Here is a 14,834-nt window from a genome sequence, read left to right as displayed (position 1 = left end):
GGGTGGTCCACAGGGCAGTATTGTGGAGAAAAATCAGTGACACACTAATCTGTGTCCTGGTGACAGTGACGGTTAATATGAATTTGCACTTGCTTTAAAACCTCATGGGACTATGCCAGAAGAAACAGTGTTGCTGCGTATTAATTTCAAATACGAATAAAACAAATAAAAACCAACTGTGGCAAATACTCAGTAAAAAGTTGCCAACACAGAAATACGATTCAGATCTCTCCACTTGATACAGCGTTGCATTGTAATTGCAACATACTCAACTCAGTTAGGATTGCTGCTGGTGCGTCTGTTTCCCCAGGGCAGAACTTAGCCTTCTGATCTCAATGTTTTTAATATCCCAGAGTATCTGGTATCTGAAGTAAATAGTGGTGAAAGATGAAAATGAGTCAAATGGAAATGGATCACACTATTTCAGTTTTATGTTGGAAGACCAAGAAGGAACCAGAACCCAGAGAAAAGTGGCCACTAAAGGGTGAGAGAATTCTAGAAAGTCTCCTTTTGAGGTTTCATATGTTTTTCAGCAGATGCTAAATCGGAGGGTGTGGCTGAAGGATTCAACACTATAATTCACAATTTAAGAAATGACGTGTGTATGTGCCCTTCAGTGACTACCTCCCTTTGAAGACACTTAATCATATAAAGCTTATTAATTCTTCAAGGTACACTGTAAAAGATGTGCAGGTAATTATTATCAGCTTAGCATTGTCTTATTTAGTGAATGGAGCCTTAAACACTTTTGTTTAAAATCCAATTCTTACGTGACCATAAAGGACCAAAATATCACCTGATGCTAGGTGCTGGAGAGGTGGCTCAATGGTTAAGAACATGTACTGGGAGGAAGCTGAACTTGAGTCTGGTACCTTAGACAGACCTCCTGATAACTGATGGAAGCAGATGCAGAAATCCACAGCTAACTACCAGGTCAAGCTCCCAGAGTCCAGTCGAAGAGAGGGAGAAGTGGCAATATAAGCAAACAGATCAAGACCATGCCCAGAGAAACAGCTGACCTAGCTCTTGAGAGCTCACCTACTGCAGACTGACAGCTGCAGAACCTGCACAGGACTGAACTAGACTCCCTGAATACAGGTGACAGTAGGTGGATTCGGCAGTTTATAGGTCGCTGGCAATAGGTCCAGGAACTATCCATCGTATATGAACTGGCTCTTTGGAGCCCATTTCCTATGAAGAGATACCTTGCTCAGCCTAGACACAGTGGGGAGGACCTTGGTCAGGCTTCATTGTAGTGATAGGACAGACTTCAGTTGACTCCCCATGGGAGGCCATGCCATCTCTGAGGATTGGATGGTGGGGTGGGGTGAAGGGAAGTGGGGGCGAGATGAGGGGAGGGAGGGAGAACTGGGGTTGATATGTAAAATTTAAAAATAAAAAACTTATAAATTCTCAATACATTTCCATTGTATATACTGTGAACAAATAATCTCAGAATGAAAAAAAAAAGAGAACAAGTATTGCTTTTGTGGAGGACAGCGGTTCCATTTAGAGGACCCACATCACGGTGCCTTAAAACCACCTGGAACTCCAGCTTCAGGGGATCCTGTTGTCCAATTCTGAACTCCATAGGCACCTGCATTCATGTGCACCCCCCCACACACACAATTTAATAATAGTACAAATAAATCTTTTCCACAGTGCTGAAATTTTGTGTGTTTGGAATTGAGTTTTATGGTACAACTCCTAACAATCTATGTCTCTCCTGCTTATCGCCACATTTAAAAAAAGAAAGTCACCAGGAAACCAGCGCAAAAGATGCTTTCTGGAAAAGGGCACTTCAGAACATCTCAAGGAGGCAGTGTTAGCTTTAGGAGCAGCAGAGAGGCCCCCTCCAAAAATCCAAAGAGCATATACTTAAAACAGGTTCTGAGAGAACAGAAAACCAAGCAGCCATCTCAGTTCAGGATGACAGGTCTGGACTATCACAGGAGCCAAGCACCGTTAACAAGCTGAGAACGTCTCGCCCTTTCAAATAGCATGGGCAGAAAAGACTAAGCCACCGCCTCTTCATGATGTAAAGATACAAAATGAATTGCTGTGCTTGGGATTTTCTCCATGTCCTGGCTCTATTGGAGAGATTCTACCACCTGGTAGAATCCACACTCCACAAGGCAGTTGTTAAATTTTATTACACAAATGCTCCCATCCATTGTTCGAAGCAGCAATATCTACAAGCTGTACTAGTATGACACAGACATGAAATATTTTCATAATAATGCTGTAGTTTTAAAGTAACCACACCTACTTTCTGCTCTACCTGTGGAAATGGATACCATTTATCTCCCTGTACAGCCCACTCCTGGAGTACAAAGTAAACAGACCCGCTTTAGATTCATGGCTACAATGTCAAAGCAACCCTGCTAGGGACAGGAATTCAACCACTCTCACATCCGCTTCTGCTTCTGACACTCTCCTTTCTTTGGGCTCTGTCAGTGGAGCCCCTAAAAACATGATCAGAAAGCTGACAGCCAGTTTTTTCAAAACAAGTTTACCGATGAGTCTACAAAGTGGAGAATGTTACCCAGCAAGTGCCAACAGATTGGGAATGGAAGACTAGTACCCTATTGAGTTTTGATTGTTCAGTTAGAAGCCTCACGCGCCATGCAGGTACTAAGTAGTTGTACTGGTCACTGACTAGATTACTATCTACAACATTAAACAGTGCCTGGAACTCAGCCATGCAAAAACGAAACGTTCCTCAGCTAACACATAGTTCTAATAAACGGACATCTATAAGATGAAAACAAGACTGAGTAACTAAACCTTGGGAAGTGCTCTGCAGTACCAGTAGATTTCAGGCTTGACACATACATATCTTCCTACTCACTAACCCGACTCACCAACTATGGCTAGGAATAGGTCTGGAACACAAAGATTCATGAGGCTATCTTGCCAGTCACCTCAAGTAGGACAAGTCTTGTGTGGAATATACAGAGATAGAGAGTTCAGGTAATGAAAATCAAATTAAATTTTGTAAACTATAACAGATTCATTAATAGTCAACGCCAGTGAGTTTTGATGGACTCCGATAGCAATAATCCAGGTAGAATTCTTTGAAAAGGTAAATACTCCACTGGATATTGAGGAATACACAGACTCTAGACAGGTGGAAGGCAACGTGAGTTTGAAGCTTGGCTGCCTGAGTTTGAGTTTAACCTATGACTTGTTAGTCTGTGACCTTGGGCATGTATGCAGAGGAGAGAGTACTATTACATATGCATAGTATCATCTTGATAATAAATTACTTCATGGATGCAAAGAGCCTAGCATAGTACTTGAAGCTTAATAAACAGTAGGTAACATATATTATATGGGGCTAGGAAAGAAAGACAAATCAGCGTTTAGCACCAAAAATGCTAAAGTAAGACCCTAAAACTAATATTACTATTTCGTTTATTTAATTTCACCAGAAAATGAAAACACCCCAGAGTACATTAAACATAAACCTCTATATATACATAATGATAAGTGACAGCTCAGGGTCACTGATGATTGTATAACAGCTGTGGGTCTTTGGTACAAAAATAAGTTCCACGCATAACGTTAGGACCGTAAGCACTTCCTCAGATGTATCTGTAACGATATGGTCTGGCTGTCCTGTCAAACTTTGAAAAGTAATGGCGCTTAGCACAGACTATTACACCAACCCACACAACCACTGGCGCTGAGCATCTCATAAAAAGATGAACGTGCAAACGCATAGTGGGGGGGGCGGGACATACAAAGCACAAAGAGCTCTACTGCTCCGTTTCACATAAAAAGAGGGGTGTGAACCCATCTGTGATTAGGGGGTCCCCTGTTCTGAGCAGCAGACCTGCAGAGGAAGAGGATGTTGCAGGCGATCCACCCCTGAGGAGAAGTGTCAAAACAGAATGGCGCTGTACTCACATGGTGAAGGAGCCGGGGGGAGCAGACACTCGCCGCAGGTCCGCAGCTTGCACCTGATGGATGCTAGAGGCAGCGGGGAATGGGCAGCGGAGACAGAGTCAGCAGGACAGCGTGGACAAACAAGGAGCAAGCCGGGGAGAGAAAGAGAGACATACAGAGTTTAAACAGAAATTAAATGAGCGCATTACCAACAGCGATGAAAGAAAATAAAGGGGGTGGGGGTTAAGCCAGCCATGGAAACAATCCAGGGAAGCCGGTGATAGCCATGAAAGCCAACAGGACACACGGAAGCAGCTAGTTCCAGGCAAGCCACAACTGGAGCACAGGGCCGAGGTGCGAGGGTTCACAGTGGATGGACACAGGGCTCATTGCCAATGGCACCTTTGCTCCAGGACACTCAGGACAACTCAAGGGCAGAGGCGTAGGCTTCCACATCAGAGTGGGAAGCCAGCGCCACCGACTCCTGCTTGTGGAGGGGAGTCAATCTCATCCTTGTACCTTGCCTTGGAGAGCCACCAGAGGCCATCTTGATAATAGGGACTCAACTACCTTGAGCCTTTGGCTGATTAGCAAAGGCTTTCTGAAAACTCCAGCAACAGCTTTAAATTTTTTTTCCATTTTCATCCCTCAGATGCCTTAATTTCACCCATATTCTATGTATCAAGTGAAACCATAACCATAAACTATAAACACCTCCCCTTTCTTCATTCTTTTGTGATGGAGAGGGGCCACAAATGTTATGAGATAGTAGACGCTGCACAGCTTAACAAGCTGAACCTCCAAACTCACTTCTGTGTCAGTCACCACCCTTTTCCCTCTCTCTTTTAAACTTCTATAATGCTGAGCAGCAGCTCCCCAGATTCTCTGTCTACTGGGTGCATTTATTCTCACAGAAGGTCACCCATGAGTTCACTTCAGTGTTCTGTCCATGTTATCTTCAAAGACTCTCCGTTAAAATCAGTAACATGCACCTCAATTGCCAAGGATGATGGAACCCAGTTGCCCGACTCAAAGTTACCTAACTAGAACTCATGCCTTTGAAGAAAATGACCATCTTTCACAATTGCTAGTGAAGTTAAGGGTAACAGCTGAAGACCTCCCTTGCATACCAATTATTTTAAGCTTCTGGTCTCCTTCAATGCTGATTCATAATATAGAACATAATGAGACATTTTGTGGGGAAAATATTTATTAGACTCCATAGTCTGTGTAGATTCATATGTTGTAATAAAATAAAGAATGCTCCCTTGCCAATGTGGAGTTAGTGAACACATTTTATTTTGTATACACTAATGAAACTGTCATTATTTCCTGAAAAATGTTTTTCCTTTCATAATAAATATGTACAGAGTAGCATCATGAAGGCCTACTATTTAGCTGTCTCTCATGGAGACTCCTTCCAATTATCCAAGTAACCACATCTAAATGATTCAACATTTGTCCTATACTTGCAATAAGCGTACCCTCGGAACATATTCAAATATCACCTCTATATGCATGAGATTTTTAGATAGCTGTTATTTTGTTAATAGTTTCCAAGAAATGTAGCAGAAATAGAAGTATAATAGGGTCTGCTTGTGAGTCATGGATTCAATATGTGCTCATGTCTCTGAGACACTGACAGGTACAGGCGTTCTGAGAGGAAAAGCTTGGGACCACCCCACAGAGCAGATTAGAGACAAGTCAGCAGATGACGGCTGCATTATGTTGACAGATGATGTGATGGAAACGGCACCAAGAGGTACAACCAACCGCTAGCCTTAGCTGGAGGATGGTACTTGCTGGAAGTGATGCACAAGTTGGAGTTTGCGCTGTGAGCAGGACTGGCCGACGAAAGAAGCAAGGGAGGCCACCATACCATGGGGAGAAAAGGCAGGGGCAGAGATGAGCAGGAAGAAGGGTGACGGCTCCTGGGACACAGAACATCAGGATGAAGATGGCAAAGACCAAAGCCGTCTGTGAAGATAAGGGACATGGGCTTTCCACTTTGAGGAAGGCCATTTTGATCGGTGTAGAGGAAAAGCCCATCTTTCTGGAGAGGGGCAGCAGGGTGAGCTGAGAGATGGATCAGTAGCAGGAGCACCCTAGCAGAAGGGATAGGGTGTATTAAAGACTCGGGAGACTTTGAACTGAAGGTGGGTTTCAAGGAAAGCGCCAGCTAACCTGCTAGGGGTAGAGAAGCGGGGGTGAGGGAGATGGCTCCAGGGGCCAGAGGCGCGATGAATGAGCACACGCGGGAGGAGCAGACTCAAGATGAATGAGCACACGCGGGAGGAGCAGACTCACGATGAATGAGCACACGCGGGAGGAGCAGACTCACGATGAATGAGCACACGCGGGAGGAGCAGACTCACGATGAATGAGCACACGCGGGAGGAGCAGACTCACGTGGGTGGGAAGAAGGGACTGCACAGGTGGAGAGTGAAAGATCTGGTGCTCAGTGTGCAACCTGAGGCTGCCACAAGTTGTCACTCAGGAAAACACTGTCAGTTACAATGTTTGGGGAATAGTCTTCAGGGTTTGAGAAGAGTCGGGGCTGAAGTCACAGACCTAAGATTCAGTATCCCAAAGGAACAGCAGATGTGTGAGACACACCAGCATTCAGGGGAAGGAGAAGTCATTCAGGGAACCACAGTATTGAAACAGCAAGTCTTTCCAGGTAACATGAATGAATGAAAGGAGCCCGGTCCCTTAGATGAACCAAGCAGCTACTATCCCATCATTGGGAACACGTGCGCATGCGCGCGCACACACACACACACACACACACACACACGCACGCACATGCACATATGCACATATACATGCACACACATATGCACATATGCATACACATGCACACACACTGGCCTTTGAGATGAAAACTTTATGATGCTGTAAACTAGTTGTCTGCCTGTTCCAGTAAGAAAATGTATACAAGAAGATTAAGGAAATGAAACAGTTTTAGTTTATAAGAAAGCAATAAAGGAAGAGAAAGAAAGGAAGAAAGGAGTGAAGTATGGAAGGAAGAGGGAGAAAGAAGGAAGGAGAAGAAAGCAGGGAAGGAAAGAGAAACAAAATAGGAAGGAAGAAAGGGAAGCAGAGAAATAAAAGAGTAAAATGTTTTTTTAAATACTTAAATATCTCTTCTGTCATACAATGGTGGACAAGACAGAGAGAAGTTCAAAGGCACAGAGGGCTAAATAAAAGTCCAAAAATCAAGGCTGACTTTAAACTTGAAACTCTTTTTGGAAATACAGAGGAAGAAGTTAGATCTAAAAAAAGAGATAGAAAGAAATGTTTTGTAATGAAGTAGAAATAAACTAACTGTAGAGTTAAAAAAAGATTAAAGAGAAAGCCAGACTTAGTGAATAAGCATGATGTGGTAACCAGATTTATTCCCCTTTCTTTAAAAAAGTATTATCAGCACTGTTTTCCTTAAAATAGTGTTGAACAATAATTTTTATATAGCTATAGAACATTTACTTTCCAAATTTTGATTATTTTTTGAAAAATGAAAAAATGACTCCCATTATATATGGCCTCCTGTGTGGCATGGGGCTGTTAAGATAGGAACACTGCCCCAGATAGGAAGTGTCAGTATTTTTTTAGATGAGGCTGCTCTTGAACATCTGTGCAAGAAGTGTCATATGTCACACATGCCACGAGGACAAAAAAACTGCCTATTTATTTTGCATATAAACAAAGTCAAATGAACTCTAATCAATAGGATTACCTAGAGAAGACATTTTTTTTCTTGACAGAAGCATAAAAGTTGTTTGAAACTGAACCCTTCAAAACAGTTTTACATCTAAGAAGGTCATGAGACCGTACCCTTCACTTCAACAAACACATTGAGCTTTATCTTTTAAATAGATAACCTACAAGTAACCTAGGCACCTAGGTTGCTGTACAAATTCAGAGACGGCTTCCTACTCATTAATTCTTAGGTTTTTTGTTTTGTTTTGTTTTTTGTTTTTTGCCCAACTAATGTGTCATGGTTTGACTGTTATTTCTAAAGACACGTGGAGGAACCACGTACAACTGTTAACATCTCGTCTTTTTGAACGTGTAAACTCAACCATTATGTCTTCACCCTAGAAGAAGGAAAAGGCAGCAAGGACAGAAAGCACCAGCAATGCGCCAAGAGTTTTGCCAGCTGCAGAATGTAAACGAAGCAGGAATCATCAACTCAGAGTAAGTGGAGTAAACGGAAGCTGTAGGAAACAACCAGGACAACGTTCCAGGAAGTCCGGACTCCAAGAACAGAGGAAGCGGACTTCTCACGCCAGCCTCCGAATTAGAAGCAGATGCCAAAAGCTCCAGTGCCTGGAGAGCGCTGTCTCTTGCTCTTCCTGAGCATCTGCTGCCACAGAGAGAGGTGACGGGAGCTGTGGCACCTGCGTCATCCGATATTCTGGGAACTTGTGCGGATTCTCACCTTGACTTCATGAACACACGGCAAAGCATGCCCTGGCTTTGCAGGCACCGCCAGGAAGCTAGCCATTCAGTACAATAGGTAACCATGCAGCACGGAGAGCAAACGGGAGGTGCACCTTTGATGGCCCTCACTGTGACAGAGAATGACCCAAGACTAAGCCCTGAAATGACCTCAGGCATGATGACGTGATATCTAGAAGATACTCAAAAAGATGACACAAATCTTCTTCTCGCTCCAGCTACCTCTCCAATCCCAAGTACACCATTAAGTCACCAATTTGAGTCAAGTACACTAGAAAACGAAATATGTTCTGTGTTACCTATTCTGTATTGTCTTACCTTGTATCGGTTTATCAAAACACCTAAGAAAACAAAGAAAAAGTATAGGAAGGTAGGGATACCTGATGCTTAAAGTAGTCATAGTGAGTTGAGTTAACTATGGACAGTAGATGCTGCCTTGGAAGGCAAAACGAAGTTGAAGCATCAGAGGACATAGGACCCCAAATGGAAAGGCAGGGAAAGGGACCACTCATTGAGGGACAGAAAAAAATGCAACATAAAAAGGAGCTAGTGACAGACTTCCCTAAACCAAACTAAAACTAAAACCAACTCATCTGAACACAATATATGCCTAAGTGGTCAGTTTTTGAGAGTCATCTATCTTCCACACAGGCATATTTACCCAAAAAAAGGTCAAATAACTATCAAATAAAGGGTAAATTGGTTTCAGGTATTCCCAAGAGAGCAATCTAGGGCCTGTGGTGCTTTCTTGACTTTTCTCCCCCTTTCCAACACAGTGAGGTCCCCAGACCATGCACATGCTCTGCCATCTGCTTCCCGGTGTCCCCATGTCACCCAGGAAGGCAAGCCAAGACTCACTCATTGAGCAAAGGCATGGAGGTTCTCCGCTTGCTCTTCTGTACCATGTTGGCCTGATTCCTCAAGGAGATCCGAATCATGGCGGGTGCCAACCTACATGGTTCCCCATCTACTTGCATGGGGATGGACTTGTAAGTCAGAAGCATCACTTCCCGACACTGGTGCAGCCTTTCTCCATGGCCCCCAACTTGCAGGGCAGCCTATCCAAACAAGGCAAAGAGGAGCCAAGAGTCAGTGACTAATATTTCAGAACGTCACACCTACATCCACTGTAGATAACCAAAAGCCTTTGATAACATCAGTAAAACTAATTAGCCATCAGTATGACAAGAACTCGTAGAAGCCATAGCTCAAATGAAATAAATACGCAACGCTTCTGAGGAATTGTACCATAAATTCCCATAGATAACCACTTTCCATTTTACACAGCATAAATCTAAATATAGCTTTGCCAGCAAAAGGATAAATACATTTTTATGTATCTTGAACATTGGGTTGCTTGCATGAGTGAGTTTCTCCTTCCACCATGTAGGCCCCAGGAGTTGAAATGTCAAACGTGGTGGCCTTTATCAGCTGAGCCATCTTGACAGATGTTACACCAAACAATTAACAAATAAGCTCTCCTTTGTATTTTCTATTCCTGTTAAGTAGCTAATGTCAGCATAATAAGAAAGAAACATAGAAGGCAAAGCACATTTCTACCAATTGCATTCACTAATGCACACAGCCTATCCCTAGAAAATTTAAAAACTTAGACAAGGTTTTTCTTTTCAACTCAAACCTCTTCAAAGTATTTCAAATCTGTTTTAGTAAATACAATGACAAAGATAAACAAAAATGAGGTATTCAATTTAAGGCATTCTGAAAACCTTAAAGTCTAAAGCCTAACCTAGAATACATATGAAATCAACTCTGTAAGTAATTTTGAAAAATGAATGTCCAAATATAATTAGAATAATGTGAAATAATAAAAAAGTCAATGGATATTTTTCTATCCTTATTAGAAACAGAATCAGAAATATTTTTATAACATGTCACTAAAATGTTAGTGTTCGTATACTACCAGAGATGACAAATGGAAATGTACAGAGAAAAATATACCCATCTTTCTGAGGACATGACCTTATGCCCTGGGCTCTTTAGGACTAATAGCACCGTCTAACCCGTCTGTCTTCCTAGCACCCGAAGTGACAGAGATGCAGTTTATGACATACGAGCAGGTAATCTACAGGCTGTCCTCTTTTCAGTTCCTCTACCATACCCTAATTAATATTCCGTACTTCAATAGCCTCTACGCAACTAGCTCATATGGGTTCCCCTCTCTGACACACTATGTAAGTCAAGAAGGAAGAAATTCCACCTAGATGACTAGTACTGACACCAGTATCAGTTAGTTCACAATGTTCCACACATGCTCTGGCAATCATTGCCTTTCCACAGAGCTATGCCAGTAAGCTTTATTGTGTCCCCCCCCCATTTCATCAAGAGTTAAGCTTTCCAGGATGCTGGAAAGTCCCTACTGCATTAGATGCTATAGAAGCCTAAACAACAACAGTAACAGGAGTACTTGCCCAATGAGTGCCCATATAATTAAATACTTACAGAGGAACTAAGCCCACCTGCCTTTCTTCAGATGTGAACTGATCTGGATTTACTGTTACGATTTCTTTCAGTGCTAGTATTCTATGATTGTACTTTGTGCCTGTAATTCAACAATATCATGTACTCAAGTACAACCTCCTCCATCAAGAATCATCCCTCTTTCCTTCTCTCCATCTGTCACAGTGTTAATGTCCAGTCCTTGCCAAGATAAAGTGGGGCAATTTAAGAAAGGCGGGGAGTTTATCTGAAAACTCTCCCTCTAGTAATTGTATAAGAGATCTAAAATCCACTCATTTGCTAATAATGTGTTTGCAAATCCTCTTTCAATGACAGGATAAAGACTTGGAAAATACAAGCACTCTTTCTCTCAGAGAGTACTTGTATGCATGTGCCTTTTTCATCTTTATTCAATAAACATAGATTCCAACAAGAACAAGTTGGGTGGTGGTGGCGCACGCCTTTAATCCCTGCACTCGTGAGGCAGAGGCAGGAAGATCTCTGTGAGTTCAAGGCCAGCCTTGTCTACAAAGCAAGTTCCAGGACAGGCTCCAAAGCTATGCAGAGAAACCCTGTATCGAATAACCAAAAAAAAAAAAAAAATCCAACCAGAACTAACATAGGTCATAACAGGACAAAGAGGAAGAAAAATGCCCAAACAATTTCACTGTTTTTAGAAAGACATTAACCTGAGGATCCATGGTACAATTTAGAGAAAAATCTCTATGTTTTGAAGCTACTTAAAAAATAACTGTTTCTCTAAAATCTGTAATATCCTGAAAGTTAAAATAGTGACAAAAATCAATAATATATCCTGAAAATTTGGAAAAAACAGATTTGTATAAATCTGGGAAGAAACACATGCTACTCACAGCTTTAACTCTCAACTGTTAGTATTCGTCATTTATAGTAGACATGTTTTATATCTTGTAAAGAATTGTAAAAGGTAATGCTAAAACAATATGTACTAGCTAACAATAAAACAGATTTAGACTGCATTCAACAAATCACCTATTCAGTAGATAATCAATGGAACTTGACAGAGAAAAAAAACCTGATCCATAAGGAAGGTAGAAATGAAATTATCTCACAGTAAAGCTCAGTAGCAAATTGGATCCTGCAGGAAGAAACCGGTCACTGGAGATGGAAACAAATCGATAGGTATCACCGACCTCAGCAACACAGACAGGAACGTTTCAGCTATTCACTGTCTGTGAGACAGTAATTAGCAAACTCTTTAACTGAACCCATAGGGAAAGGATAATAGAGCAGACAGTACATGGATAGAAGTCAACCTTCAGCTTCACGACAATCAGTGAAACTAAAACAGACTAAATACAAAGAAAACCACTGCAGCGTGCAGAGCAATGCTTATGCTGCCATAACCAAATGATACTTGTGTTCTATCCGTGAAACACACACACAGCAAAGGCCCATTTTCCAGTACAAGATAATAAAGGATGTGAAGGAAGCACAGCTGCCCTGGTTTACTGGGGCGAGTGTAATAATGAATATATACCTGGCCTTACTCTCATTTGTGTTGCTTATTAGGTTATAACTATTCTGCAACTTCAGAAGATAAGCCTAACACCTTCATGCAATTATTGTTTTTCATCACTACTTTTATTATCTGTAGAGTCTTAAACCTAAATCAGCTCTTATCACTCTGGACATTATGATTGTGTCAGTAAATGTTAAAGAAAGTGGTTTTATAATCTTTACTAAGAGTTCTAAAATGTTTGTGATTGAATCAATGCCTTCTTCCATGGGGATTTGTCACAACAACTTCAACTCACAGAGTTTACATGCAACGTTAATTACAGGGTATTTATGACACCAAACATCAGAAACATGAAAGTCACATAAAGGAATAATTATTATGTAAACTGTGATATGCTTATACTGTGAAAACATGAGTTGCCATTTGTAGCATGCTTTTGTGTTGATGGTTAAATACAAAGAAAGCCACCAGTGGTATGTAGAACAATGCCTACTGCCAAGCTGATGTAATTATGTGTAAACCTCTGTGTGGGTTTCCATTTGTTTTGCTATGACAAATCCCAGGAAAGAAGGTATTGATTCAATGACATCAAAAACTTTTATTAAAATTACAAAGCCACTTCTTATAACTTATGTTTGTTTTCAAACATAACAACAAATCCACTTAAAGGAAACACATTGGGATGTGAGTAACTATCTGCAAGGGTTATGATTAGATCTGTTATCTTCACTTCAGTTCTCACACTTATGCATATGATAAAATGAGCAAACATTTAGCATTTCATTTTCTAAAAGGTATAAGAGATCACATTAAGTAGAAGTATAAAACTGCAGCCTGAGAATCTCTCTGTGTATTCTTTTTCAGACAGAACAACCCTTTGTTTTCCTCATTCAGAAATGTAAAAGAACTTACACAATTTAAAGTCAATTAGCAGACAGATCAATGCACTTTCTTCAAAGCCGAGGAGCCTAAAATGAGGCGGAATCACAAATGAAGGTCCCACCTCTTCCATGTGAATCGTGCTTTGAACTGTCTTGAGAAGTTTTAAATTACTTAGAAACAGACTCAACATGAAAGGCCTTCCCAACCATAACAGCAAAAAATTGTGGCAGAAACAAACACAAATTATAATGCCTGATTATGGGTTCTGTAAAACCCAAAAAAGCAATCAGGATATCCAGAACCCAACAAGGAATCATCTTAATTAGCAGGAATGCATCACAACCAACCGAATCAATTGAAGACTTCTCTTCAAAATTTGCAAGCAATTACAAGATAAACGCTCCAAAAGAAGTAGCTTTTTTTTCTATTCCAGTAATTAAATTCAAAATCTTTTTTTAAAAAAATCCGCCTGAGTTTCCTGTTCTTTGGCTGTGTTTAAATTGTAAGCAATGTACAAAAATACTTATTAGTTTATTGCATGACCTTTAATGACTTCAGACATGTCAATCTATAAGAAAAAATAATTTGCTGCATAAAAGCTTGGCCTAATAGTTAAGGTTGTAAATTATATGGAATCTATTGTTTAGATAGAAAGATAGAGATAGATACATAGATAGACAGATAGATCACATACTTTCAGGTATTTATACTACCTTGTTTAGATAGCCATCTTAAACACATGCTTATAATTTTACATAATTTAACTCCTTGAAAATATAATTAATCGGACAGCATCAGTGAATGGAAAACTGGAGGACTAAATGTAGTATTGTTTCATACTAATCGGGAAAAAATACTATAATACTATACCACTGGATGAGTGAGAGAGTTAGATGTATGTGAACATTTAGAAAACTCTGCCAGGGTTATTTAGAGAGCATAGGATGTTCAAAGGGACACAGCTCTCAATGGTACACTTGAGCAGTTCAGCAGAGTTAACTGTTTTCCTAAGGTAGAATTTTCTGCCTTGGAAGCGACTGCAGTAACTAGAGCTGGAGATTCTAGCACACATTTGACACTATCCCATGCAACACTGTGCTGCTCACACTGTGCAAAGAGGAAACTATAATCAGCATGACTTTAGGGTTCCATTTCCTCCTCACCAAATCCCATAAATTAATTGTCTGCCCTGGCCATTCCCACTAGCAACAGGATGGGGGAGAGAGAGATTTGACAGGCCCTCCCAACATCTAACCTAGAGAGATTCCCTCATCTCCAATCATGCATTTTCAGTTATCCATTTTAAGCTCATGCTGACTTCTTATGGTGATTTCAAAACTCTGTCCTTTTGCAATGCTGTTTTACACTCTCTACCTTATTTGATATAATCAGCCTTTGACTAATTGCCCGAAGTAACCTCCTAGGATCCATTAGTGCTCTTCTCCCTTTCACAATGGGTCACTGTGACCAAATAACCCTGGGACTCACCAGTCCCTGTCACTATGGTGGAACCTTCTTACTTCACACTTCTGATATATTCATCTTTTCACTTGGACACTGACACCAATAGGATGATTAATCTATTAAGCCCCAGCAAAAGAGATTCTGTGTGCCTCACACCAGCTTTGTGGCACAGTGACTC

General features: G+C 41.0%; 1 protein-coding gene across 8 annotated transcripts in view; it reads right to left on the bottom strand.

Moving 5' to 3' along the window:
• Dgki (diacylglycerol kinase iota) overlaps window positions 1-14,834 on the bottom strand; it is a 445,999-nt gene that overhangs the window by 152,379 nt on the left and 278,786 nt on the right. For 6 of the 8 annotated variants that reach the window (XM_040728459.1, XM_040728460.1, XM_040728463.1 and 3 more), the window contains 2 exons: window positions 9,211-9,410; window positions 3,913-3,975 (listed from right to left, as the gene is read on the bottom strand). In XM_040728459.1, the coding sequence (XP_040584393.1) occupies window positions 3,913-3,975; window positions 9,211-9,410 (263 nt within the window). The remainder of the gene's footprint in view (window positions 1-3,912; window positions 3,976-9,210; window positions 9,411-14,834) is intronic. The other 2 variants (XM_040728462.1, XM_013122270.3) reach the window with 1 other exon arrangement.

The sequence above is a fragment of the Mesocricetus auratus genome, unplaced genomic scaffold (assembly GCF_017639785.1).
Source record: "Mesocricetus auratus isolate SY011 unplaced genomic scaffold, BCM_Maur_2.0 Super-Scaffold_100019, whole genome shotgun sequence".
Lineage (NCBI taxonomy): Eukaryota > Metazoa > Chordata > Mammalia > Rodentia > Cricetidae > Mesocricetus > Mesocricetus auratus.
Note: the sequence above shows the minus strand (reverse complement) of the source record. Positions and strands in the feature narration are given on the sequence as shown.